Below are 23,328 nucleotides of genomic sequence, written 5' to 3' on the forward strand. Positions count from 1 at the left end.
GTCATGGACCAGATGCTCCAGACCAGAGGCCAGCTCTAAGACTGGAACCGGAAGAAAACGACCTTTAGTACAAATATAGATCTTTTTTAATGAAACCAGAACAGATGGAGACTGGAGAAAGGGAGGGGTGTTAGAGGTATGGGACAGTGCCCAGTTCTGGTACAAGGGTCCCCAGGCTTTGTGGAACTCAGGAATCCTTCAAAAGAGGTGGGAACTAGATGGAGAACAGGGCCTAGGGTATAACAAAATGACTTTCAATCCCTTGTTTTTGGAGAGAACTCTGGAGCTCTCTACCTTGTGCCTGGAGCTCCAGTCAGGTCTGTCCTTGGTGAGCCCCACAGAAGCTGGGGATTCCTATTTTTCCCTCTATGTAGATACCAAGGAGAGAGTCATGGGACCCAAGGATTCCCCTTCCCCCATAAAGGGCCAAGAACTCTGGGAGATATTCCTTCACACCCTCTCTTTGGAGAGGGGAAGGTAGGGAGAAGATGGACAACTCCTTTAGATCAGAAGGACTTACGACCAAGTAGAGAGAAGGAAGGGCTGGACCCAAGAAGGGAAATTTGGTCCGGGTAGACCCAGCCCCAACACAGTGCTTTGAGCATAACAGGAGTTTAATCCAATCACTGGATTGAACTGGAATAGGTCTCGGGCTTCTCCACTGGATGAACTGTGTGGATTAGGCTCTCTCCTTGGAGAGCTAAGCCAAGGGTCCCAGGATGCAGGCAAGGGCCAGTGCTGCAGCCAACAGTGCTGGGGCTGGGGTGGGGGAGTTAGGAGATGAAGACCCCTGCAGAGTCTCCTGGTTGGTCTCCTCACCGGCCACACCCCTGACATTGCTTGGGGGGAAGGGCCGAGAGCTGCATAGGTCATGTAGGTTGCCTGGGTATTGGATCTTTCGGGATTCTTCTGTCAGTGACGCCCAGATGGCAGTTGCCTCCTGTGGGCAGTTGGCCAGGACCCCATTGGCACAAATCTGAAAGTTTTCCCATGACCTGGAAGGAGATGAGGTAGGTCAGAAGTGAGCCAGGCCAGAAAGGTGAGTTGAGGGGGGCAGGGGATAAGGGTTATTTTATTATATTATAAACATGGGAAAGTGATGAGTCAGAGACTTCATGAGAATTGGTCAGTTGGGGATGGGGCAGGATTGAGACTTGGGAATGAGGGAAGCCCCTGAGGGACAAAATGGAGAATGGAGTGCAAGGAGGATGAAGGTAGAGATGAAGTTAGCAAAGAGGGACCATTGTCCAGGACTTTGATTCTCACCTGCAGATGGATTCAAGTTCAGGGGGTGTGAGGTCAGCCCCCTTGTCAGGTTTCCCACTCTGGGTCATACTATTGCCCAGTTTGATCAGACAATCGGCAAAACCCTTGTAAATAGTATCACATCTGTTCGAGGTGGCAGCAGTCCCAGGACATGGGGCTAAGACTGCAGAAAGAGAAAGAAAAGAGGTGGTAAGCTGAGCACACACACACACCCTCAATTCCCCAGGGAGCCAGCCCTGTTTACCAGAGCAACAAACAGCTCAGCCCAGGGGAGTCAACTCAGCTAGAGTCCCTGGCAGTGTCACTGGTGACTTGCGGAGGGAAGTAGTTTCACAAACCCCTGGGTCCCCGCAATTCAACATTTATAATCACTTGCTGTATACAGTGTGCTAAAATTGCTGGGGTAGGTATGAAGATAAAACTGAGCTTCTTTCGGGTAGCTAACAAAGCAGTGGGGAAATCCCACTGCAACATGCATACACACACTCACAAATGATGGTCATTTGTCCTTCATTTTCAAAGGAGACCATGACATCAGGAAGGTGATGCCATGACATGCTCATGAATTGGATGGGGGGGAGGGGCTGTGCTAAGTACACTGGTCTCACTTCCTCCTCCAGAGCCATCTAGGTTCAATGACCAGATAAGAAACAGGACAAGGCCCTGGATGTGAGGCAAGCAGGGTTAAATGACTTGGCCAACAGTAAAGCTTGATGGAGGTAAAGTAGAGATCCAACAAGCCTTATGAAAATTTTAGGAGAAAATTCCTTTCATTTGGAGGGAGTGGTTCATGGAAACTTCACAGAGGTATCTAAGTTGGGAGCTGAAGGAACAGAATTCAGCAGGTGATGAGGCAGGAGTGGATTTTAGGGAACTGGGGTAGCCTTCTACAAGGGGTGCCTCAAACCTGCATAGGGCTGTGAGATTAAGGATTGCCAGGGAGAGAAAGAGGAAGGCTGTTACTTGATAATCTCCATCTTTCTTTTTTTCAATCTCCATCTTTCAATCTACCAGACTCAGCTGATTTTCCAAATTGAGGGTGAGAAGGGTGGCAAAAACAATTCTAAGTCATCCTCCTGTCTCTTCTTACATCTGTCCCTGGTTCCTTGTACTAGGTCTGAGTTCTTCTCCAAGAAACATGGTCCTGAGGCCCAGTGGGAGACTTGAGCTACTTCTGCCTAAGGAATCTGTCTGCATCTCCACTGTCTTCCTGTTCCAGGAACATGGTTCACAATCATCCATCTAATGAGTTGGAGAAGAACAGGATACCCCCTAAGTGGACTATCTCCAAGCAGGAGGTGGTCAATTCCCCTTCCCTTAGCCTGAGTATGAATGACTTCCAAGCAAAGAATATAGCCAGACCCAGGAGTAGGGAGAAGACCACGACTTTATAGAGGATCACAGACTTTATTACTGAGTTCAGCCAGGCCTCTATCTCCCCCTGCACCTCCTCCCACCCCCAATTTGGCCAGGGTCATCTGATTTGCTGGCTACAGCTCTATAGACCCCTCACTTCTGCCCTCTCCCCTCACCCAGGAGCTTAGTGGGGAAAGGTCAAAGATCATTTCTTAGAGAGGTTTGTCCAGCTACATAACAGGTAACCACTGGGGCTCTCCAGGGTACAAGCTGGCCAAATCCTTTTTTTCTTAAATCTCCTAACCTAGATTATGTTCCTGACCCTCAGGGATACCTTTACTTAACTCTTTGAGGCCATTATGGGGACAGAGCTGGGAAGGATGATCATGCCCATCTGTGGCCAGAAATAGATGGAAGCCTAGGGGTGTAGTTCATCACAAAACATGCTCCCTGCCAAACTTGGATCCAAAGGAAAGATGCTTTGCTCCCTGCTTTGCAATAGTGAAAGACTAGCCTTGAACATTGCATACATTGTTGAATTCAACATGCTGAACTCTCCTTACATGGGATGGCTGACTGGGGCAGGGGAGAAGAGGGATATTTGGAAATGAAGGTGATGTTAAAAGGTATTAATAACTATTAAAAAAAACTGTTCCCTAACTCTTAGGGCCACCTCCTCCAACTCTATGCCAATCCAAGCAACCAGTCACGAAAAGCTTCAATCCTCCCCTCTAACAAACATTCTTCTCTCCAGATTTCCAATGTTGGGGAAAGGAGAGAGAGAGAGAGAGAGAGAGAGAGAGAGAGAGAGAGAGAGAGAGAGAGAGAGAGAAAAGAGTGGGAAGCAGATGGGGGCCTGGGTAATGGAAATCAGGGAGGGTAGGGGTTTCTCCTGAACTAGGAGATCCGGACCTTCCTCAATTCTTAGGGATCAGTCCGGGCTCTAGACTGGGGAGCAAAGGGAGACTAGTCACGGGCGGTGATAGATGGTGTTGAAAACTGGTAGGAGGCCAAAAGGAGATCCAGGATCTCCTTCCCTCAAACACTATTGAGACAGTCCCTTCCCCCTGACCTACCCCAGTGAGATCCCAGAACTTTGACAGGGAGGCGGTGGGGCAGGGACCTCCTAAGGGAACTGGAAAGGCAGAGTCCGTAGGCTACAGGATCACAGGACCATTTTTAGATTTAGAGCTGGAAGAAACCTTCCGAAGAGATTGAGACTTGCCCAGCATCACCCGGTGGCATATTTACAATTTGAATTCCATTCTTGCACTCTTCCAAATGTGGCCAGGGGGACGATTGCGGGGTAGGGAGTGGCCAGACCTGCCGTATCCCACAACCCTTCCTGCCTCTCCCCGGACCATGGCCCCCAACCCGCCTCCCCAAGGACAAGGCGGGCACCAGGGGGCAAGAAAGAGGGATCGGTGCCGGAGCCCTTGGGCTCGGAGTTCCCCAGGACTTACGGAGCTGGAGAAGCAAGAACCCCGAGAAGGGGAGTGGTCTCCAGGCGCAGCGGCGGCGGCGGCAGGGGCGCATCGTCCCGGGCGTGCGGCGCCGGCAGCCGGCTCCCACCTGGGTCCCAGGGACTCCGACGCGCGAGTGTGGGAGCCGGGCGCGGAGCAGCCGCCCCGCGCCCCGGAGTCCCGCCCCGCGCCCCGCGCCCCGGAGTCCCGCCCCGCGCCCCGCCCCTCCCCAGGCTCCAGCCCCGCCGCCCCGCGCCCCGCGCCCCGGCGCCCCGCCGCCCCTCGGGCTCTCGGTTTCCGCTGGTCTAGTTCCGGACCCAGGCACCTCAGCAGCGCCCCAGGGGCTGCTCCACCCTCTACGGGGCTGTCCCCCCAACTCCGTGGCTGCGATGCTGGCTCCTCGTCCCCACGGAGGGCAGCGCTGAACACCAACGCTGCCCCGACTCCTGACCCCACGGCTGTTAATTCCGCTGCTCCCCCCAAGTCCAAGACCCTTTCCATCACAGATGTCGATTATTCCCTCCCCACCCCAGCCCCACAGATGTCACTGCTGTTTCCCACCTGCTGGCTCCGATCAAAAATCAATTCTGCCCTCGTTCGGCAGGACAGGAGGTCTGTGTTGGCCCATCACTGTTTCTCCATAGGATGTCAATACTGCTCACCCCACCTCCCAACCAAGCCCCACCTCCCCCTGGTCCACAGAAAGCTAAGAGCCTTAAATTAAGTGCAGGGGAGCTGAACATGAGTATGAAAATTTACCATTAGATCAAAGGTAGAAGCTGGGGAGAGGGGGACTCACAGATTGCCCCATCAGGTTGGAAAATAGGGCAAAGGTGCCCTGTTGCTAATTGGTTGACACTAGATACAAGAGGTTGACCATCCACATCAAAAGGACCAGATTCTCTTATGAAAAGATGTGCTTTCTAAACATCCCCCAGTATGTGTACTTCCAACTGGTCTATGCAAGGGTCCAGCTTGGGTAGGAGGCAATGTGGAGAGGAAAGAAGGGGGGGGGTGAAGACAGTATCTCCAGCTCTGGGAAAGCTCCAGGTCCCTCCAACCTCAAGGTTATCTTGGTGGACAACAGCTTGGGATTGACCCACCCTGGCTAAAGCACAGTAGGGAGAGATACACTGGATACCCTAGCAGAAGATTTTATCTAAAAAGCATTTAATTGAATTTTTGTTCAATGTTTCTCAAAAACAGAAAGATCCAAATTGGAGGTAAAAAGGAACGTGTAAAATTCAACTCAAGTTATAATAGTTGATTCCAGAAACATGCTCCCTAGTGGTGGAGCTGGGGGGAGGGGGGGCATGCCCAGATTCCCCAACCTTCCTAGTCAGAACTGGAAGCCACAGTCCCTTCAGCCTGAGGAGTCAACCTAAGGGGACAGCGGGGAAGAGAAGCCCCTTCTGCTCCGGAGGCATCACGAGAGTGGAACCCCAAAGTTAGGCAAGGCCAAAGAGCTCTTGACTCCTCCGACACAGGATAGAGGAGGGGTTGTCAAAGTTCTGGCTTTAGACTCTTCTTTATCACCAAGTTCCAGTCAAAGAACTCAGTATTCTCTCAGTCCTCAAGGCCCAGAGTCATCCTAGTCGAGGACCACAGGCCCTCCTCCCTCCTCCAGTGGGTCACCCGCGGTGCCTGTGTCCAGCTAGTTGAGCCCAGGAACAGCCAGGCCCTGCAGCATGATGGTGAGACGCCGAGCAGACTTGCTGAGTGAGTTGTGAGGTTCAGCCTGGAGGAACTGGAATAGCTTCTGCCGTACCTGGGCCATGACTGAGCCCATATGGTCCCTGGTGATGGGGTCACTGTGGTCCAGGTGCATCACAGCTTCCTCCAGGTAGCTGTGGGTGAAGAAGAGATGCTGAACTCAGAGGTAAGGAAGGCTCCCCTTGCAGCCCATGACCTCTGGGACCCCACATGCTCTAGGAAGGGAGGATTCCAACCTCACACCTTTGTCTTGCACTGTCCATACTGACCTGAATTTGAGTTCTGTGCGGGTTCCCAGGTCAGAGGAGAGCTGCTGGATGAGGGAAAGCAGGACAGGCTGGGACAGAGGACAAGGTGGCTGGCCAAACACTTGCTGTGGATCCACAGTCTCACAGACAAAGAGCACCAGGTTCAGGTCAGCTGCAGTCAGGGCCTGAGGAGACCGAATAGATGGTGAGAAGCCACCAGAGGAGGGTAGAACAATGGAATAGGAAAGGAGGGTAGGAGATACTTGGGAGGACAGAGAGTTGATGAGAGAGGTAGAGCTAGTGAGACCTGGCAAGGGGAGAGTCAGAAGAGAAGGCTGTTGGGGGGGGGGGCAGGAATCTGTGGGCACATCAGAGGGGCTCCAGGAGGCCAAGAGCTCAGGTCAGGTCTTCTTGCTCCCCCTGCTGGCAGACTGAAGCACAGTCCCCAGCCAGAAACACATCTGTGACTGGTACCTGTTGGAAAGCCTGGTTGAGGTGGCCCTGCTGGAGCATCTGAAGGATGTGTGCCTGTTGGGCCTGGCAATCCAAGTGGGCAGCTGGGATGGGTGTGCCAGCAGCAGAACGCATTGCCTGCATGATGCTGGAAGTGACTGCTGCCTGCTGCTCCTTCATGGCCAGGCTCACTTCTCCCTTGATAATGTGCTGGACCTGGGACAGGATGGACTCCTGCATGCTGGGAGACAAGGAAGGTTGAGGATGAAGGCACAGACCCAGGTCACACACAGTGCCCCACAGAATACTAGGATTAACATTATAAGACTGCCTAGTCTAAATTCAACTGCATAATATTTAAAAGTTTTCATATAAACAAAACCAATGGAAAAGGAAATGTTTAGGGCAAGTTAGGGAAAAAAAATCTTTGTAACAAGTTTCTCTAATACAGGTCTCATTTTCAAGGTGTTTTAAAGAACAGATTCAGATTCAAATTTATAAGAGTAAGACCCTTTCCCCAAATGATAAAATATAAAATATAAATAAGCCATTTTTAGAGGAAGAAATTCAAACCATCAAATGCAAGATGAAAAACTGCTCCTGATCACTAAGAGAAATATAAATAAAAGCAACAGTGAGATTCTACCTCACATCCATCAGATTGACAAAGATGATTAAAAAAGGGAAAACAAACAAATACTAGTGGAACTATAGGAGAACAGGCACATTAACTGGGCACACCCTTTGACCCAGAGATGTTAGGCTTACAACTCAACAAGAGCAAAGAAAGAACAAAAGGATCACTTTACCAAAATATGGTGAGCAGCTCTTTCTGAAGTGGCAAAGAATTGGAAAAATAAGGGGATGCTCATCAACTGGAAAATGGCTGAACAAGTTGTGGTTACATGGATGTGATGGAATACTATTATGCTGTAAGAAGCAATGATGGGGGGAGGCTAGGTGGCACAGTGAATAGAGCACCGGCCTTGGAGTCCGGAGTACCTGGGTTCAAATCCAACCTCAGACACTTAATAATTACCTAGCCGTGTGGCCTTGTGCAAGGCACTTAACCCCATTGCCTTTCTCAATGATGGGGATGGCTTTAGAGAATATTGGGAAGATTCATATGAAATGATTCAAAGTAGAGTGAGTAGAACCAGGAGAAAAAGGTATAAATTAACAAAAGTATCATAAAGACAAACAACTTTCACAAACTTAAAGACTTCTGGTCAATGGAATGACAGCACAATTCCAGAGGATCATTGAAGAGCTGTGCTAGAGAAGTGAGACTATGATGCAGAAGGAACAATACACTTTGGGATATGGTTTATATAATTATTTGGTTTGTTTGACTTTACATATTTGTTACTGCATTTTGGGGGTTTTGATTTTCTTTTTAATTGGAGGCAAGGAAAAGGTGGGAAAGAGAAACTAAATGTTTAATTGAGAAAAAATAGTTAAAAAAGATTTAGCTTAAACTTAGAATTTTACAAGATAAAGGGAGAAAGGGAATGAGCATTTAAGTGATCAATTTAGCAAATTCTAGTCATTGTGCTAATATAAGCTCTTTACAAATGTTATCTCATCTGATCTTCACAATAACAAATCTGGCTTTGAACTCAGGTCCTTCTGACTCCAGAGCCAGTGCTCTATCCACTATGCCATTTAGCTACCTCTGGAAATCTAAGGAAACTGAGGCCCGGAAAGGGGACTACCCAGCTAATCTTCTCCAGAATTGGCACAGAACATACATTTTCCTTCCTACTATGCCCCTCCCCTGTGTACCTTGCACTTGGAGGCCTCCTGGATTCCTCCACCTTGGACCCCATCTAGGCCTGTGGGTCACATTAGAAACCCCTTCTCTCTCATGGGGTGTTCTCTTCCCCAACTCACTTGCTCACAGCAATGTGGAGCTGGTGCTGGACCTCGGCCCGAACACTGCTGCTCACAGTGGCTGCCATCTGCTCTGTGGCACTCTGTAGGGTGCCCACTAGTCCTCGAAGCTGAGCCAGCACTGGCTCTCGTGCTTCCTGTTCTCTGGCCTTCCGACTCTTCATGTGGTTCTCTAACTGCTGCAGGTCTGAAGTTGGAGAGGACAAGAAGGATGAAGAAGGTGCTTGATTATCCCTAAGATCATAGACTAAGAGGACAGATTCTGAATGGGGCTCATGAAAGCTTCCCCTCAGAGTAGGGGTCAACTTCCAAAGGAACAGAAAGCACTACTCACATTCCTGGGTGCCCAGTTTGAAGCTGTCATTGATCTGCTGGAACATGGCCTGGCAGCTCTTCTCAAAAGTGGGCAGCACAATGCTCTGGAAGGCCTCTCGGTAGGCAGTCTGCATGGGTCCCTGTAGCGTATCTGCTGCTGCACGGGCTATCGTATCAGTCAAGTTCTGGGAAAGTGATGGAGAAAAGGCAGAAGTGTGAATTCTAGGAGGGAAACAAATCCTCCCCAACCCAGTGGATCCACTTGAGCTCCAAGAAACCCTGCCAGGCCCCATACCTTGGACTTGACCAGCTTGGTGACATTCTCCTTGAGGGTGCCTTCCACTGCTGTCAGCTTGGCTGCCACAGTGCCACTCAACTGGCTTGTCACTGGCTCCAAGCTTTTGGAGACACCTGGACCACGGTAGAAATACCAAAGGGATGGTCAAAGGTGGGCTTCTTACAAAGGGATACTGAACTGAATTGACAGGATGGGCAGGAAAGGGGGTACCCAGGGTGGTTAAATTCTGCCCCTGCACCTCCCTGTCACTCCCACAAATATCCTTTTACTCACACTGGGGAATTGTTTTTTTCATCTCCTCTCTAACTGTACGCTCCAGTCGGCCTGCCACAGCTGAGGACAGGGCCTGAGATAACTGCTGGGACAAGTGTTCCTGCAGCTGTCCACTCCGCTGCTGCCCCTCAGCCAGGGCCCGCTCTAACCGTCTCTCTGAATCACTGGCTAAGGAACTCAGCATAGATCAAGGAGCTTCTACCACCATCCCTCCACCCGTCTCTAGTAGAGACTATGGAAGAAGCCCACAGGAAGATATGTTTAGTATCTCCTAAAACCTCCTAAGCAAGCATGAGCTTGGATGTTCCCCAAATCAGCCTAGCCTATATGGAATGCAAAGATTCTTGTTTCTATTGTACAAAGGAAGATAACTAAGGCTCAGATGGTCAAAATGGCTTGCCCTGAGTGTCACAGCTGGTCCCCAAAGCTAAGACTCCAGTTCACAGACAGGGTTTTCCCTGCCATGACTCCCTACTGGCAGTTGTTCCTAGTTGACCTCTTGAACCAGCCCCGGGGGTGTGCAAACAAACCTCACCCCCCCCCATTGGCCCCAACTCCCAGAGCCTGCCCCAAGGATACGCTCGTGCTCTTGTCTAGACTCCAGGACTCTCTCTACATGGCCCATGATTGAGCTTTGCACGGAGTCCAGCTGATCTGTCAACCGTTGCAACAGCTCGGCGTGACTCTGCCGCAGCTCAGCAAGCTCCCGCTGCTGCCCTCGAACCAGGGCCAACCACTCTTCAGGAGGTTCTGCTGCCTGGCAATGGGGACATGCATATCATCCTGGGCTGAGGTGTCAGACCCTCTTTTGACTGCTTCCCCTCAGGCATGACGTCAGCAGTGCCCACACAGGCAGAGAAAAAGGTCTCATAAGAGGAAGGCTTGGGGGAACTGTGAGCTTACCTGGTGTTCTACCAGCCAGGGGCCTTGTGCCAAGTCCCTGCAACAAGAAAAGCATCTGATGAGACCTGATCACAAGGGATCTACAGGAGATGGGTGGCTAAAAAAAGCAGTTAAGTCAAGAGACCAGGGCAAAAGGTTGGGATTTTTGATCTCCCTGGGACCCTACCTGCTGCCCTATGACTCCACCTACCCATCATCCTTCTTGCCCTTTCTCTTCAGCTTGGGTGAGGCCCTGGGAGACCCCTTGGTTTTCCAGTCCTTCACTGGTAGTCGTGGGGCCGTTGCTTTGGCAACAAAACCACCTGAGGTTGAGGCTAAGCTGGCCACCTCATCATCATGGTCACTGTGGGGGGAAGAAGGCAGTGAGCACCCATCTACTTTCACTTTCCCACCCACACCACTCAACAATCCCCAGAGACAAAATGAAAGTAGTAAGCAAAGAGGAAAATCAGCCTTGGGGCTTAGGGCATGGTCCTAAGTTAGGTCACTATGGAGATGGGCTAGGGCATGGAAGGTTCCTGGGTGAGTTAGTGGGGTAGGGGTGGTGTACCTCTGCTCAGCACTGGCATCCTGGCTGTCCTGCTGCAGCAGATGGTAGGCATGGCGGTGGTAGGAAGAGCCTTTGTGCTTCTCTTGAACATCATCCCTGGGACTGTGTAGGAAGTGGAGGATAAAGCAGGAGACATTGAAAAGGTCAGAGGATAAAGGATCATGCCCACAACCCATTCATAGACCCTGTGCCAGGGAATAAGGAGGTAGAAGACAGAAGCCCCCTCCCCCTTCCTAGGTCTGTGGAGAAGAGCCAAGGCCAAGAAGGCTGCTGTGTCTGTTCAAGAACAGCATGACTACAAATTGAAGTCCCAGAAACAAGAAGGGCTAGGACTGGGAAGGGGTGGTGGTGGAAAAGAGCAGCCTACTCCCCCTGGCCTTTACCTGCCAGCCAGGCTGTTGCGGGTCTCACGGGTGATATCAGGTGCAGCAGGCCAGGCCTTACTGTCAGGAGCACTGGTATCCTGGCTCAGCGCCGTCTCCAGCAGGGAAGGTGTGCTTCGCCTTTCCCCCTCCCCAGGACTCCCATCCAAGCTGTGTTGGGGGCCATGCTCAGGGCCGGGCCGGGGTCGGGGGGAAAGCAGGTGTAGGGCCGAGGCAGCAGATGCCATGCTGTCAGGCTCAAGGCCCTCTGGAGCAGTGGTGCCAAACCCTCGGGAGAGAGCCTCTGAGGCAATCTCAGGAATGTCCTGGGATAGGGCTGTAGAGGCTGAGGAGATGACGTCGGGGGAGCGGGCCCGGGTCGGAGAGGCTTGTGGCACCACCAGGGGCTCTACCTCCTGCAGCTCCAGGGACAGTGATGGATTCCCTTGTGGGACCTGCCCAGAGAGCTCCCACTTAACCACTGCCCATCTCCCTCCTAACCCCCAGTCATTCCACTTCCCAGAAGCCGCTAACCCACCTGGCTGGGCCCCTTGGTAGCTAGTTTATCAGAGAGGCCTGGGATGAGGACGCTGTGGCCACGGGGACTAGCCTGAAGGCTGCTACTGCTGCTGCTGAGGGTCAGACTGCTGTCTAGCTGCAGCTTGGGGCTCAGGGTCAGCTCCTCAGGTGGCCTGGGGGAGGGGAAAAAGGACAATCTTGTAGAGAAGTCCTCCCTAACTCTGGATCTCTTAATGGCCCTTTGCAAGTTCAGGATCCTTTCTCTTACCGGGACATGGTCGTGTCTGTGGCAGAGGTGGTATTCAAGGATGTCACAGTTGTTAAGGAACCCCCACTGCTTCCTGGGGACACTGTGATCTACAAAGACATGAAAGAAGATGTGGGAACAGTTGGCTTGAGAGTCTGCAGGATAACAAACACTGGGAGTTCTGTGACCTTGGACAAGTCACTAATCTTTCCTGGATCTGAATCCCTTCATCTTTGCGCACTCCAGAGGCTACCTGCTGCAGAGAAGCGCTGGGAGTCATGAAGGCATCAGGAGTCATGAGCTTGGGCTTGACGTCATTAGTCAGGCTGAGAAAGTCAGAAGGGACAGGCAGGTCAGCGATGCGCCGAAGGTCAGGCTGAGAGCCCTGGCCAGAACCCTGGCCAGAGGCCAGATTTTCTGAATTCAGCTCTGGCAGGTGTTCTCCAAACCCTGAGGGAAGAAAGAGCACCCTGAGGCTTGACAACTTCAGAGAAAGACAAACAGAAAATGAAGCTTTACCCCTTCCCCTTCAGAAGGCCAAACCCCACCACTCACCAAAGTCTTCTCGGGTTGAGTGGGAAGGCAGTGGGGCCACCACATCAGGGCTCTGCTGGGGCTGGAAGCGTATCTGGACATCCTGCAGAGCCCTGTCAGGGAAGGAGAGCTCTGGGTGAGTCTTTGACTCCCAGAGACCCCAGGACCATCAACTGAGGCTGGCCCAGAGGTTTCTGAGGGAGGGACTTACTTGGTGTGGACACAGAAGAGCTTGATCAGTACACCAGCTGCTGACTCCACTGCCCCAGCTCCATGGGAACCCTCTGCAAAGAAAGTGACATGGATTGAGAGCCAGCTTTCTTTTCCCCTCTCCCATGTCTGTGGTTCCCAGAAGTAAGCCAGAGCAATTGGGGTGGGGTCTACTCCCTCCCATTATGTTAAATTAGTCTCACCTGTGCTTAAGCTGTCACCCTCCTCCTCCGCTGGGAGAACTTCTGTGTGCCGAAGCCGGCATCGGCTTACCACCTGAATACCAAAACTCAGCACAGGGTGGGTGAGCAGAAATTCTGAGATGGAGCTGAAGTAGGCCCTGCCCTCCTCCTGGTTCTGCAGCAGCTCCATCACATACAGCACCTATGTATGGCAGCTGTCTCAGACTATGTATCCTGGGGACCCAGACCTTCCCCCAGATGGATCCATTTCCAGAGAGGAGGATCTTGGATGGCAACCTCAGGAAGTCACCTACCTCTCTGAAGTTGCATTCCAACTCCTGGATTAAACCTTTGATTTTCCCACCTATTTCCTACCTTTCTCTGCACATCACTGAGGATCAAGTATTCAGCTGAAAGATCCAGGCAGGCCTTGAGGCTGGGAGGCACACTCACTGGGCTGAACATGTCTGGACAAAACCTAAATGGATGTGGAGGAGACAGGTATTAGTATGAAAGGTCAGGACTCACAGCCTCCCAAACTGCCCTTTCTTCTTACTTCTGGTCCCACCCCTCAGCCCCAGCACCCACTCACCGGATGGTTTGCAAGCAGGTCCATGACACAGTGCACCACATCTTTAGTTCCCGGTTTTGGTCAGCTCCTGTGATGAGAAACCTCCAAAAGGGGACTCTGCAAAACAAGGAGGAGCTTGGGGGTGGGGTGGGGGAGTGGACATGGGGCTCTTGGGGTCTTATTTGTCATTTTCCAACTTCCCTCCTCCACTGGCACTATCTCCCTATCTTTCACTCCATGGGACTCACTCTGTGATGGCTCTCCCCACCCAAAATGCCCAGGGTACTCTTACTGCCACCCCTAGTATTCCTGGCCTGAATCTTCAGGAGGGTCCAAAAGTAAAGGAAGAGGGCAGGCTCACTCAGGGTCTTGTTTCTTGTGGTTGTCACAGAATAGGAGACAGGAGAGAGGCCTCCCATCATGAGGCTTCCATTCATGGAGACATCTGCAATGGAAGCATGAGATGGTCCTAATACACAAGCAGTCACCAGAGCAACAGAGATTCTATTTTCCAGACTAAGAGGGTCAAGCCTTTCTCTGTCAACCCCAGGCCCCAGCCTGATGATGCTCAGTCATATTCTTCTATATCACACAACAAAGCCACTTCCAATCCCCCAGTTTGCCTTACCTTGGCTCATCCTGGCCTTCTATATAGATCTGCCAAAACTTGACAAAGCCATCATGACTAGCAGTGGCTAAAACGGTCCCATCCGGGGAGAGAGCTCCTTCACTCAGGCACTAGGAGGAAAAAGATGCAACCACTCACTATCCAGGCCAGGGCCCAGGAGAAGAAACAGCTATCATTAACATGGATACAGCTCCATGCTGAGCCCTAAGCACCAGAAGATGCAGCAGAAGATAGAAGAACAATGTGTGCTTCATGGACCATTTGTTAGGACAGAACCTGGACTCACACACAGAGATATGTCTGCATGACCAACAATAATTCTAAGAGAAGCATGCCTATAGGAGTATAAAGGAAGCCCCATGCTCTTCCTAGCTGATGCATCATTTTCATATTCTCCTTAAGGACATTTTACTTTTATGAGGCACAGATTATGTTTTCGAAGGCAGCCATGGGAAGAGCAAAAATTCAACGCTTTTATTAAAAACATAAATGGTGGGAAACCTGGGACACTATTACATTGTTGGTGGAGCTGTGAACTCATCCAACGTTTCTGAAGAGCAATTTGGTACTACACCCAAAGGGCAACAAAAATGTGCATACCCTTTGACCCAGCAGTATCACTACTGGGTCTATACCCTGAAGAGATGAGGAAAAAGGGTAAAAACATCACTTGTACAAAAATATTCATAGAAGCCCTGTTTGTGGTAGCAAAGAATTGGAAATCAAGTAAGTGTCCTTCAATTGAGGAATGGCTTAAGAAAACTGTAGTATATGTATGTCATGGAACACTATTGTTCTATTAGAAACTAGGAGGGATGGGAATTCAGGGAAGCCTGGAGGATTTGCATAAACTAATGCTGAGTGAGATGAGCAGAACCAGAAAATCACTGTACTCCCTAATAGCAACATGATGATCAACCTTGATGGACTCACTCATTCCATCAGTGCAACAATCAGGGACAATTTGAGACTGTCTGTGATGGAGAATGCCATCTGTGTCCAGAAAAAGAACTGTGGAGTTTGAACAAAGACCAAGGACTATTAACTTTAACTTAGGAAAAAAAAAAAACTGATATCTTATTGTCTGATTTTGTTATCTTATACTTTGTATTTCTTCCTAAAGGATATGATTTCTCTCATCATATTCAACTTAGATCAGTACATACCATGGAAACAATGTAAAGATTGGCAAATTGCCTCTTCTGTGGGGGGTAGGGGGAAGGAAGTAAGATTAGGGGAAAAATTGTAAAACTCAAAATAAATAAAATCTTTTTTTTTTGTTTGTTTGTTTTCTGTTTTAGATTTTTCAAGGCAGTGAGGTTAAGTGGCTTGCCCAAAACCACACGGCTAGGTAAGTATTAAGTGTCTGAGGTAGGATTTGAACCCAGGTACTCCTGATTCTAAGGTCGGTGCTCTATTCACTGCACCACCTAGCTGCCCAATAAAACCTTTAAAGTACAAAAAAACCCAAATCCATAAATGGCCTATGGAGGAAGGCAGGATTATCAGATTTACTAGAAAAAAAAAAAATTAACAGTTTATACCCCAATCCAGAGTCAGGACCCAAGCTACTTTCTGAAGTCTGAAACAATGATCTGACTTTAACAGGATTAAATTTTAAAGGGATGTATATAAAGTATCCTACTGGGGTCTTAGAAAGCGATCCCACAGATATGAGAGACAGGATTAGGAGTTGTTCTGAGAGGCAAGGAGCCAGCCCCTCCAGGTTTGCATCCCAGCACTCTCATGGTCAGTGAACAGCTCCCTACCCCCAGCAGTACAATGTCTGGGACATGCTGATCCTGCCCAAGGACAGGTCACTCCTGCCATACTAGTCTAGCCCAGAATCAAAGTTCTGCCCTCTTCACCAGGGCCTCCCAGTTTGGAAGACTCACTCACCGTGCTATGGCCCTTAACCACTATGAAGCCTTCCTTGATGTCTCTGACATCCACAGGCCAGGAGCTGTTGTTGGCTCGGAGAATGTCCAGGTCCCATACTTCAGCCTAAGTAGAGGAAACAAGATGTGAGCTTCAAGTCTAAGAGTCAGAGAAAAGTCAAAACACTCTGAGGATCTTTCAGACAACTCTAAGGCTTATCAGCCTGATGAGAGAGAATAGAGAGGTAAGGGAGAGGATCACAGAGAGGAAAAGGGAGAGACTGAGAACTGAGCAAGAGAGAGGGAGAAGAAGAGAGATCTAGAAAGGGAGAGACAAGGGAGAGGAGAAAAAGATGGGGGAGGGAAGAAGAGGAAGAGAATGCACCAGCTCTCTAGCTTTGGAGTGACAGGATGAGACAACAAAAATGATCACTGACACAAGCCCTAGTTCCAAGATCCAGCAGAGAAAAGAAAATAAAAGACCTAATTCCAGTCATCTGGGTTTTTCTCTTCACTAAACAATGGAGTTGGAATTAGGCAATCAGAGGTCCTTGGCTGCTAGGAATTTCTACAAGAGCCTGCTTTAGTCTTCACCTAATCTCTCCATGTTGACAATACAACTAGTCAGCAAACCTTTTCTCTCCCCCAAACCCCTACCCCAGGCTGGCCCACAGGCTCTTTTCAGTCCTAGCCCCTTACCCTGTCTTCATGCAGCAGGGCCAGAGTCTGGCTGCCCTCTTCACTGCTTTCCTCATTCTCCTCTGGGATATATGGACACCAGATGATCCTTCGGAAGTGATTCAGTGGGGTACCCTCTGAACGCTTAATGTTCACCACAATCTCCTCTCTGGAACAAAGCTAAGGACTTGGCAGATGTCTGACTCAGAACACAGGTTCCTGGCTTTCTCCTTCTGTAGCTCAGAGCACAGGATATCTCTGAGGAGGTCTGAGTCCCTGGATGTTCACACCACCCTCAAAGCTAAGTCCAGCTGACAGAACCTAGGAGGGAGCTCCACAGAAGTAGAAGAATGAGTGAGAACAGCTGGATTTTCAATTCTGCTAAGTGCCCCAGTCTCAGCTTCCTTAAGTCCCAAGCAGATCCCTACCCACTCAAGAAAGGATACTGGATCTTGTTGTTCTCCATGGCCAGGCGCCACACAAAAAGGCTGCCCGATTCATCCAGGCAGGCCAACTGGGGAGAGTTGAGGTGTGCAAAGGCTAAGTCAGCCACACTTCCTGTGAAGCCCTTTAGCAGTGTGCGCTCTGCTGTGCTGACGCTGATCACTCGCACCATGGCTGAACCATTGCTGGCACCTATGGACATCAGAGGGTCTAACTCCTGGCCAGGCCCCACAAGTATCCTCCAATGCTCTCTCAGTATGGGGCTCAAAAATGAATGACACCAGTCATAGCCTGACTCCAACCTCACTCCATTTAATTTCCAATTCTGCCGGTCCCCAGAAAACACCCCACATAGTTTCTAAAAAGCCCCCTGTGCCATCCCTATGATCCAACAAACAGGGCTCTAGTCTTCCCACTCAATTCCCCCACCCCTTCCAACCCAGACAATTCCTCTACTGTGTCCTAAAAGGTCAAAGCTGGGATGGACAAAGAGCTTGGGGTGTTTCCTACAGTCAAATACTTTTCTAAATCTCAGGCAGCTTCTTGGGGCAAGTAATAGCTCTATTTTACAGGCAGGAGAAATCAGCGTCTCAGAGGGGGCTGCCTTGAGGCCTAGGATCTAAGGAAAGTATCCTGCCTCACAGCTGCTAGATGCCAGGAGACCTGACCATGAGAAGATTGGGAAAATTAAGGGAGTCTCCAGTCCCAAGTGGCAGTAGCTCACCTCGGATGGCATATGCCAAGAAGGAATTAGACACAGCAATCAGGTTGCCATAATAGTATTTCTGTTCCCAGTCATATTTGGCCACTGGCTGGATTTTTACCTGAGATCAAGGATGAAAAAGGTCTTAGATCCTGAATAGCTCATTCTCAGGTCACTCAGTCACTCCTACTCCCTTGTCTCCACAGAGAGAACAGTGACTTTTCCAGGTTTCTCTCCCCCTGACTGCCTCTCCCTGGCCACAAGGGGTTTGCAGGTTCCCAATATATCCAGGGAGATCAGAAGTAGGATGGAGGGGACAGGGGCTAATGAAGTCCTGGTGAAGCTTTGGCTCTTTAACCCTGTAGAAGGGGAAAAGAGTTGCCACAGGCAAGAACCCAGGCAACCATCACCCAGGTTTCATTACCAGAGGTCATAATTAGAGGAGAAGGGAGAGATGACAAGGAATGGTACTAAGGGTGACCCAAGAGGTGGACCTCTCAAAGAAGACGGGAGAGCTGAGAAGGATGAAAAAGAGACTGGAGACACTATCACAGCAGTTCTTGGAGGCCAGGGGCCTCCAATTCCTTCCCAGACCCCCCCCCACTACCGGTTCTTTTGGGCCAAGGGTCCCTGTTTGTACCTTGTTGCTGCCCCGAGCCTTGCTTGAGATGTTGGAGTCAGTGCTAGCCACTATTTCCACCTCCTTTGCTGAAATTCCAATGCAAGTGGAGCTATCATCTCCAGAAAGACGGCTGGATGGGGAAAGACAAAGGAGAGGCCCCAGTTCTGTCTCGTGCAGCAAAACTCTGTAGTGTATAGGGACACCTGCAAAGGGGGCTAAGGACTTCCACCAAGAAAAGGAAGGCCAACCACCTAATCCACCTCATAGCTCTCCTCCAACCCCAGGACCAGTTGCACTTGGGCTGGCCTCAAGAACTGTCCTATCTGGTTCCCACTCCTCAGCTGCCTTATATTCATTCATAGCCCTAATGGGAGGGGGGAGAGGGAATCAGAGTGGACATGTATCAGCTACCCTACTGCCCTAATTTTATAGTCGAGAATGCAGGGTGTGTGAACTTCGGAAACACAGTTGACAGAGCAGCAACTGAAGCTACAGCTACACTCTTACATAAGTACCTTAAAGGGCTACAAAGTCCTTTTTCCAAAATGACCCTATGTGAGATAGTACGAGAATGATTAAGCCTCCCCACCGTGGCAGTGATCCCAGCCCTTCCCTCCCAGATTTTATCTATAACTGGTTTTAGTGCTTCACATAAGAGCTACAAATGAGCTCTTAGTGCATCATTAGCGAGGCCATATTTGGATAGGACAGTGTGGGAAAGAAAAAGTGTTGATCCCTTTAGTATCCATAGGAAGGACCTAATAGACAATGACTCGCTGCTGGCAGCCCACCCAAAGAGAGCCCTCATCAAGTGAGTTGTCTCTGAAAGACTGACATCAATAAAGGTCATTCTCCTCATTCCAAGGCTTCGATTTGGGTCCAGAGTGTGCAGAGTCCAGTTTGTACTTACTCCAATCTCTCCTTCTGGGTCTAAATAAAATGTGTTCCCTCCTAGTGGAGAAGTGTGTTCTCTCACCTGCTGCCTTTCTAGATACACTATAATTCTGTCATGAGTTTCAGGTAACATTGTATAGTTGAGATATGTGGGTAACAACATCACCCACTGTCAGATCTAGAAGGGAAATTGTTTTGTCTTGAAGCTCTGTACATTCCGCCACCACGCCTAACTAGCCTAAGCTCCAGACACAATCTATGTTTATGTCATGCTTTCTGTATTGTGGGGCACAGTCTAAGAAGAGGCAGCCGCCTCTGGATGCTCCCACCCAATCCTCTTGGCCCCAGGCACTCACATGATCTGCTTCTCCTCCAGGCTAGCCAAGGTAGCTGTTCGGTGACTTGGCTTGGACAGGACAGTCCCATCCCCAGAAGAAAGGGGGTCTGGCACCAGAAGCCCATTCAGATCTCCATTGTAGGAGCTGGATGTCCGCTGGCTTTCTGTGCTTGAGCCTAGTGTTAGAAGAAAGGGAATATGTCACCTGTCCCCCGCTCCCAGGCACCGGTCTTCCATTCCAAGGAGGACTGTCCCCTGAGCATCTCCCTTCCACTCTCTTCTGTAATCCTGTGTCCCTGGAGAGCTAGCTGAAATACCATCTCCAGGCCTAGGGCACTTCTTGTCAGCTCCTGTCTGCTGTTATCATTTAACTTTTGAAGTAGTAATCCCTTTCTTATTTGACAAATGAGTTCCATGATTGCCCAGGGTCCCATGGGCTGAGATCTGAACTCAGACTATCCTAGAAGTACCTGACACATAGGAGACATTCAGGAAATATTATGTCAATTCAAAGATAAGGCTCCTGCCAAAAAAACCATGACACCTGACAACTGTATTGGCTCCCTTGAAACTCGACCAACTTAGTGATAGTGCCGCTTTACTTCTCTTTGAGCACCACCCTGTGGTTAGGCAGCTATGGGTTTGGGGCTTGGATTTCTCCCTAACCAGGGTACCTGGTTGCTGTGCTTTCATATTATAGTTCTCCCTCCTAACATATAAAACAAACAAAAAAATCAATTCTCATGGTAATAGCATGAAGAAGGCTACCTTGACTAAGAATTCAGGAGGAAATGAATAGGAAGAAATAAAGAGAATAAATGGAGAGAGGAATGAAGATGAGTTTCCCTAGGGAAACATGCAGGACTCAGAAAAGCTCAGTTGTTGGGTATGGAAATGCACACACATGCATGGAAACTCTTGGGTAATTTGCCTTCACTGTTTCCTAGACACTATCCAACTCTAACAATCTTGAGAGCCAGGTCAGGGACCTAGGGTGCCCAGGAGGTTTTAGGTACTTGCTCACCTAATTCCAAGGGAAAGAAGAAAAGGAAGTAAATGTCACCTATTTTCATGAACAGAGACTAAAGGGGGAAAAAAAATCTAAAAAGACATGAAATACAGGAGCACTGAGGAGGAAACTCTTTGGCATATGGGAGACATTAAAGAGGGCTGCTACTAATTTCTTCCAAGGCAGGAAAAATTACAGGGTCATGTGGGATTTTGTGGGGACCTAAGACTAGTTTCTCTGAAATCTCAGCTGTAAACTTCTTTCATAGAGTTGGAAGAAATGTTTACAGATGGGCCTGCTGCTCTAACCACTGGCTGCCTCACATCCCTTCAACAGAAATTCAAGTTTACCCACTCCAGGTAGTAACCAAGGTAAGGAACAGTTTTCAGAGGTGTATCAAGGGTACCAGTAGCACTCTATGTGCAAGTCAATCTATTATCATCTAGGAAAAGCAAATCAAGCAAACTGAATGGGAGCAAGAGTGGTTCTACCTGGTATTCTGCAAATCCTTCAGGTCAATAAAACCTTAGATCCCTAGCAAAAAGAAGGAAAAAATCAAATCAAATCTAACTAGCCAAGAGGTGAAGCCAAAGCCAGAAATGTCAGCAATGGCTCCAGTGCTACTCAGGAAGAGTAGAAGATTCTTGAGAGCTAACTGGGTATGATCCTATCCATCTCTGGGGCTACATGTCCCAACAGGGATGGTTGGAGGGTTGTAAATGAGAAATAAGTATATTAAATTAGCTGATGGAAGAAGTGGGAAACCCAATGCCTAAAGTCCTTGCCTGATTAATGAGAGGTATTGGGAGGCCCAGGATGCTTTTTTTCTGTGCCACAGACCTGAACCGGTCTGACCTTCATGCTTTGGCAATATCCTAGTTAGGGCCCAAGACTGATCTGTAAAGCTTATCTTGTTCTCTGACTGCCTCAGTTGGCCTACATGAAACACCGGAATGCTGCCTATGACTCTACAGGGAGAGATGAACACTAAAAGGAGCTGGAAAGAGGAGGAGGAGGAGGAGAAGAAAAACTACAGTTCGGTCTGCTTATCCAATTTTGGTTTCCTTGAACAGGCTGCCTTTTCAAAAAAAAGAGAATGGGGGTGGAGATGGAATGGTAAGTACTGCCTGCTAAGAACTACTGGGCCTTATGCTGCATAACCAACTCATATCAGATGTTCATGTTCATATACAAGGTGGGTGAAGGCTATACTCAGCTAGTTGCCTCAACATAAGGTCCGAGGATTTTATGGAGATAAGATAAACCCCTGAATAGTATGAAATGAAAAAGCAGCAAAGGGCAGCCGAACTCCCCAAGCTCCAAAGGCATCTAAAACTACTCAAGAAAAGGTAACTTATTTTCTTCACTCTCCCCTCCCCCATAGGTTCCTTTCAATTCCCGATGCTTTGTCCACTGTAGGGGGTTTAATATGTTTTTCCATTTTATTCCATTCCACTCCCAGAGATGAAAATAACGGGTCAAAACCCGAGCCGGAGGCTGAAGAAACTGGAAGAAAAAAACTAAGAGACAGAAAGCACCTTTAAGAAATCATCTAATCCAGTGTGCTCAGTTTTTGCAGGTGAGAAAACTCAATAGTGCAATGTTCACGATTTATGGGGAAGGCAGGCGGTGCTCCGAGGTCCACAAAGGGCTTCGGGCACGTCTCTCCAAGCCTCACGCCTGGGGGCGAGAGTGATGCTCCGGGTGGTGCAGGCGGGGAGGCGGGGGCGGCTCCCCGGGCCGCGCCTTCCGGCCTCTCCGGGCGGCTCCGGCCCCGCGGGCGGCCGGCGGGGAGCCGCTCCCCCGGGGTCGTGTGACCTTGGCCCGGGCCCCGCCCCTCCCCGGCCCCCTCCCCCGCGCGCGCCCCCTGACCTCCGGGCGGCCGGTCCAGCTTCAGGATGTCCCGCAGGTGCTGCGTGGCGTCCTCGATGTCGATGCTGGCGCAGGAGGAGGCCATGGGGTCGGGCGGCCGGGCCCGGGAGCCGCGAGGGCGTCACCGTCCCCCTCCTCCTCCTCCGGGCCGGGCCGGGCGTGGGCGCGCCGCCCCTGCTGCCCTCGTCCTCCTCCTCCTCCTCGGCCGCTCCGTGCGCCGGCTGCCCGGCTGGCGGCCTCGCTGCCTCGCTCCGCGCTCCCTCCGCCCCGCCAACCCCACCAACCGCCTCCACTTCCGGTCCGCCGCCGCCGAGCTCCCCCCGCGCCCTCGCAGCCCGCGCCGCGCTCCGAAGGTTCCGGGCTGCGCAGGTTCCGGCCGGGAGGCACAACTCCCAGCAGTCCGACGTCAGACAAAGGGCAGCCCCGACTGGGCCGGAAGGCTCCTTCGGGGGGCCAAGTTCACCCCAGCTCGTCCAGGGGAGACTTTTTCTGGATGTTTTCCTCATCCGCAGGATCTTTGACTTTTTTTTTTAGATTTTTTTCAAGGCAGCGGGGTTAAGTGGGCTTGCCCAAGGCCACACAGCTAGGTAATTATGAAGTGTCTGAGGCCGGATTTGAACCCAGGTACTCCAGACTCCAGGGCTGGTGCTCTATCCACTGTGCCAGCTAGCCGCCCTGATCTTAGACTTCTAAAGGCCCGAAGAGGCTCTCGACATGGCCTCAGGGTCAAAAAGTTCTAACATGTATCTATACATAAAAGGCTCCAGCTCAGCAAGAGGAAAACAAGTCTCTTAAGGTCCATGAATTCTGGGAAAAAATGTTCTTTGAAGCTGTGACCTCATCCAACCTTTCTGGAGAGCAATTTGGAACTATACCCAAAGGGCAACAAAAATGAGCATACCCTTTGA

The 23,328-nt window shown here is 50.2% G+C and overlaps 2 protein-coding genes and 1 long non-coding RNA gene across 5 annotated transcripts; 1 reads left to right on the forward strand and 2 right to left on the reverse strand.

Annotated features, from left to right (window-relative positions):
- Nucleotides 1-596: 596 nt before the first annotated feature.
- NRN1L (neuritin 1 like) lies at nucleotides 597-4,260 on the reverse strand. Its single transcript, XM_074223194.1, has 3 exons — nucleotides 4,086-4,260; nucleotides 1,267-1,429; nucleotides 597-995 (listed from the first exon to the last, which is right to left on the reverse strand). Exons 1-3 carry the CDS (start codon nucleotides 4,156-4,158, stop codon nucleotides 701-703), a joined length of 531 nt encoding a protein of 176 aa, XP_074079295.1. The 5' UTR covers nucleotides 4,159-4,260; the 3' UTR covers nucleotides 597-700.
- LOC141513427 (uncharacterized) lies at nucleotides 768-3,299 on the forward strand. The gene is made up of 2 exons (XR_012475799.1): nucleotides 768-1,039; nucleotides 2,382-3,299. It is a non-coding gene; the product is annotated as an uncharacterized LOC141513427 (long non-coding RNA).
- Nucleotides 4,261-5,233: 973 nt separating the features above from the next.
- On the reverse strand, nucleotides 5,234-22,712 carry EDC4 (enhancer of mRNA decapping 4). Of its 3 annotated transcripts, none has more exons than XM_074202159.1 (29): nucleotides 22,421-22,712; nucleotides 19,559-19,715; nucleotides 18,327-18,438; nucleotides 17,708-17,807; nucleotides 16,986-17,175; nucleotides 16,561-16,708; nucleotides 15,884-15,988; nucleotides 13,985-14,094; nucleotides 13,718-13,801; nucleotides 13,378-13,473; nucleotides 13,161-13,263; nucleotides 12,807-12,987; nucleotides 12,605-12,677; nucleotides 12,415-12,506; nucleotides 12,113-12,309; nucleotides 11,881-11,969; nucleotides 11,632-11,785; nucleotides 11,115-11,548; nucleotides 10,732-10,833; nucleotides 10,372-10,524; nucleotides 10,182-10,218; nucleotides 9,858-10,035; nucleotides 9,279-9,434; nucleotides 9,003-9,118; nucleotides 8,727-8,892; nucleotides 8,393-8,579; nucleotides 6,521-6,740; nucleotides 6,068-6,231; nucleotides 5,234-5,932 (listed from the first exon to the last, which is right to left on the reverse strand). In XM_074202159.1, exons 1-29 carry the CDS (start codon nucleotides 22,503-22,505, stop codon nucleotides 5,740-5,742), a joined length of 4,182 nt encoding a protein of 1,393 aa, XP_074058260.1. In that variant the 5' UTR covers nucleotides 22,506-22,712; the 3' UTR covers nucleotides 5,234-5,739. The 3 variants fall into 3 exon arrangements, with proteins under 3 accessions (XP_074058260.1, XP_074058264.1, XP_074058257.1); XM_074202163.1 differs by having other exon boundaries at nucleotides 11,115-11,509; nucleotides 13,378-13,491; XM_074202156.1 differs by having other exon boundaries at nucleotides 13,378-13,491.
- Between the last annotated feature and the right edge of the window lie 616 nt (nucleotides 22,713-23,328).

The sequence above is a fragment of the Macrotis lagotis genome, chromosome 1 (genome assembly GCF_037893015.1).
Source record: "Macrotis lagotis isolate mMagLag1 chromosome 1, bilby.v1.9.chrom.fasta, whole genome shotgun sequence".
Classification (NCBI taxonomy): domain Eukaryota; kingdom Metazoa; phylum Chordata; class Mammalia; order Peramelemorphia; family Peramelidae; genus Macrotis; species Macrotis lagotis.

Excerpts from the sequence above, each read along its gene's own strand:
- EDC4 (XM_074202156.1), bottom strand. The coding sequence starts at position 22,505 with ATGGCCTCCTCCTGCGCCAGCATCGACATCGAGGACGCCACGCAGCAC. Across the intron at positions 15,989-16,560 it reads CCCTGCTGCATGAAGACAGG|GCTGAAGTATGGGACCTGGA; the intron begins GTAAGGGGCTAG and ends TCCTCTACTTAG. Across the intron at positions 12,678-12,806 it reads GGGTGACAGCTTAAGCACAG|AGGGTTCCCATGGAGCTGGG; the intron begins GTGAGACTAATT and ends CTTTCTTTGCAG.
- NRN1L (XM_074223194.1), bottom strand. The coding sequence starts at position 4,158 with ATGCGCCCCTGCCGCCGCCGCCGCTGCGCCTGGAGACCACTCCCCTTC. Across the intron at positions 1,430-4,085 it reads GTTCTTGCTTCTCCAGCTCC|TCTTAGCCCCATGTCCTGGG; the intron begins GTAAGTCCTGGG and ends CTCTTTCTGCAG. Across the intron at positions 996-1,266 it reads GAACTTGAATCCATCTGCAG|GTCATGGGAAAACTTTCAGA; the intron begins GTGAGAATCAAA and ends ATCTCCTTCCAG.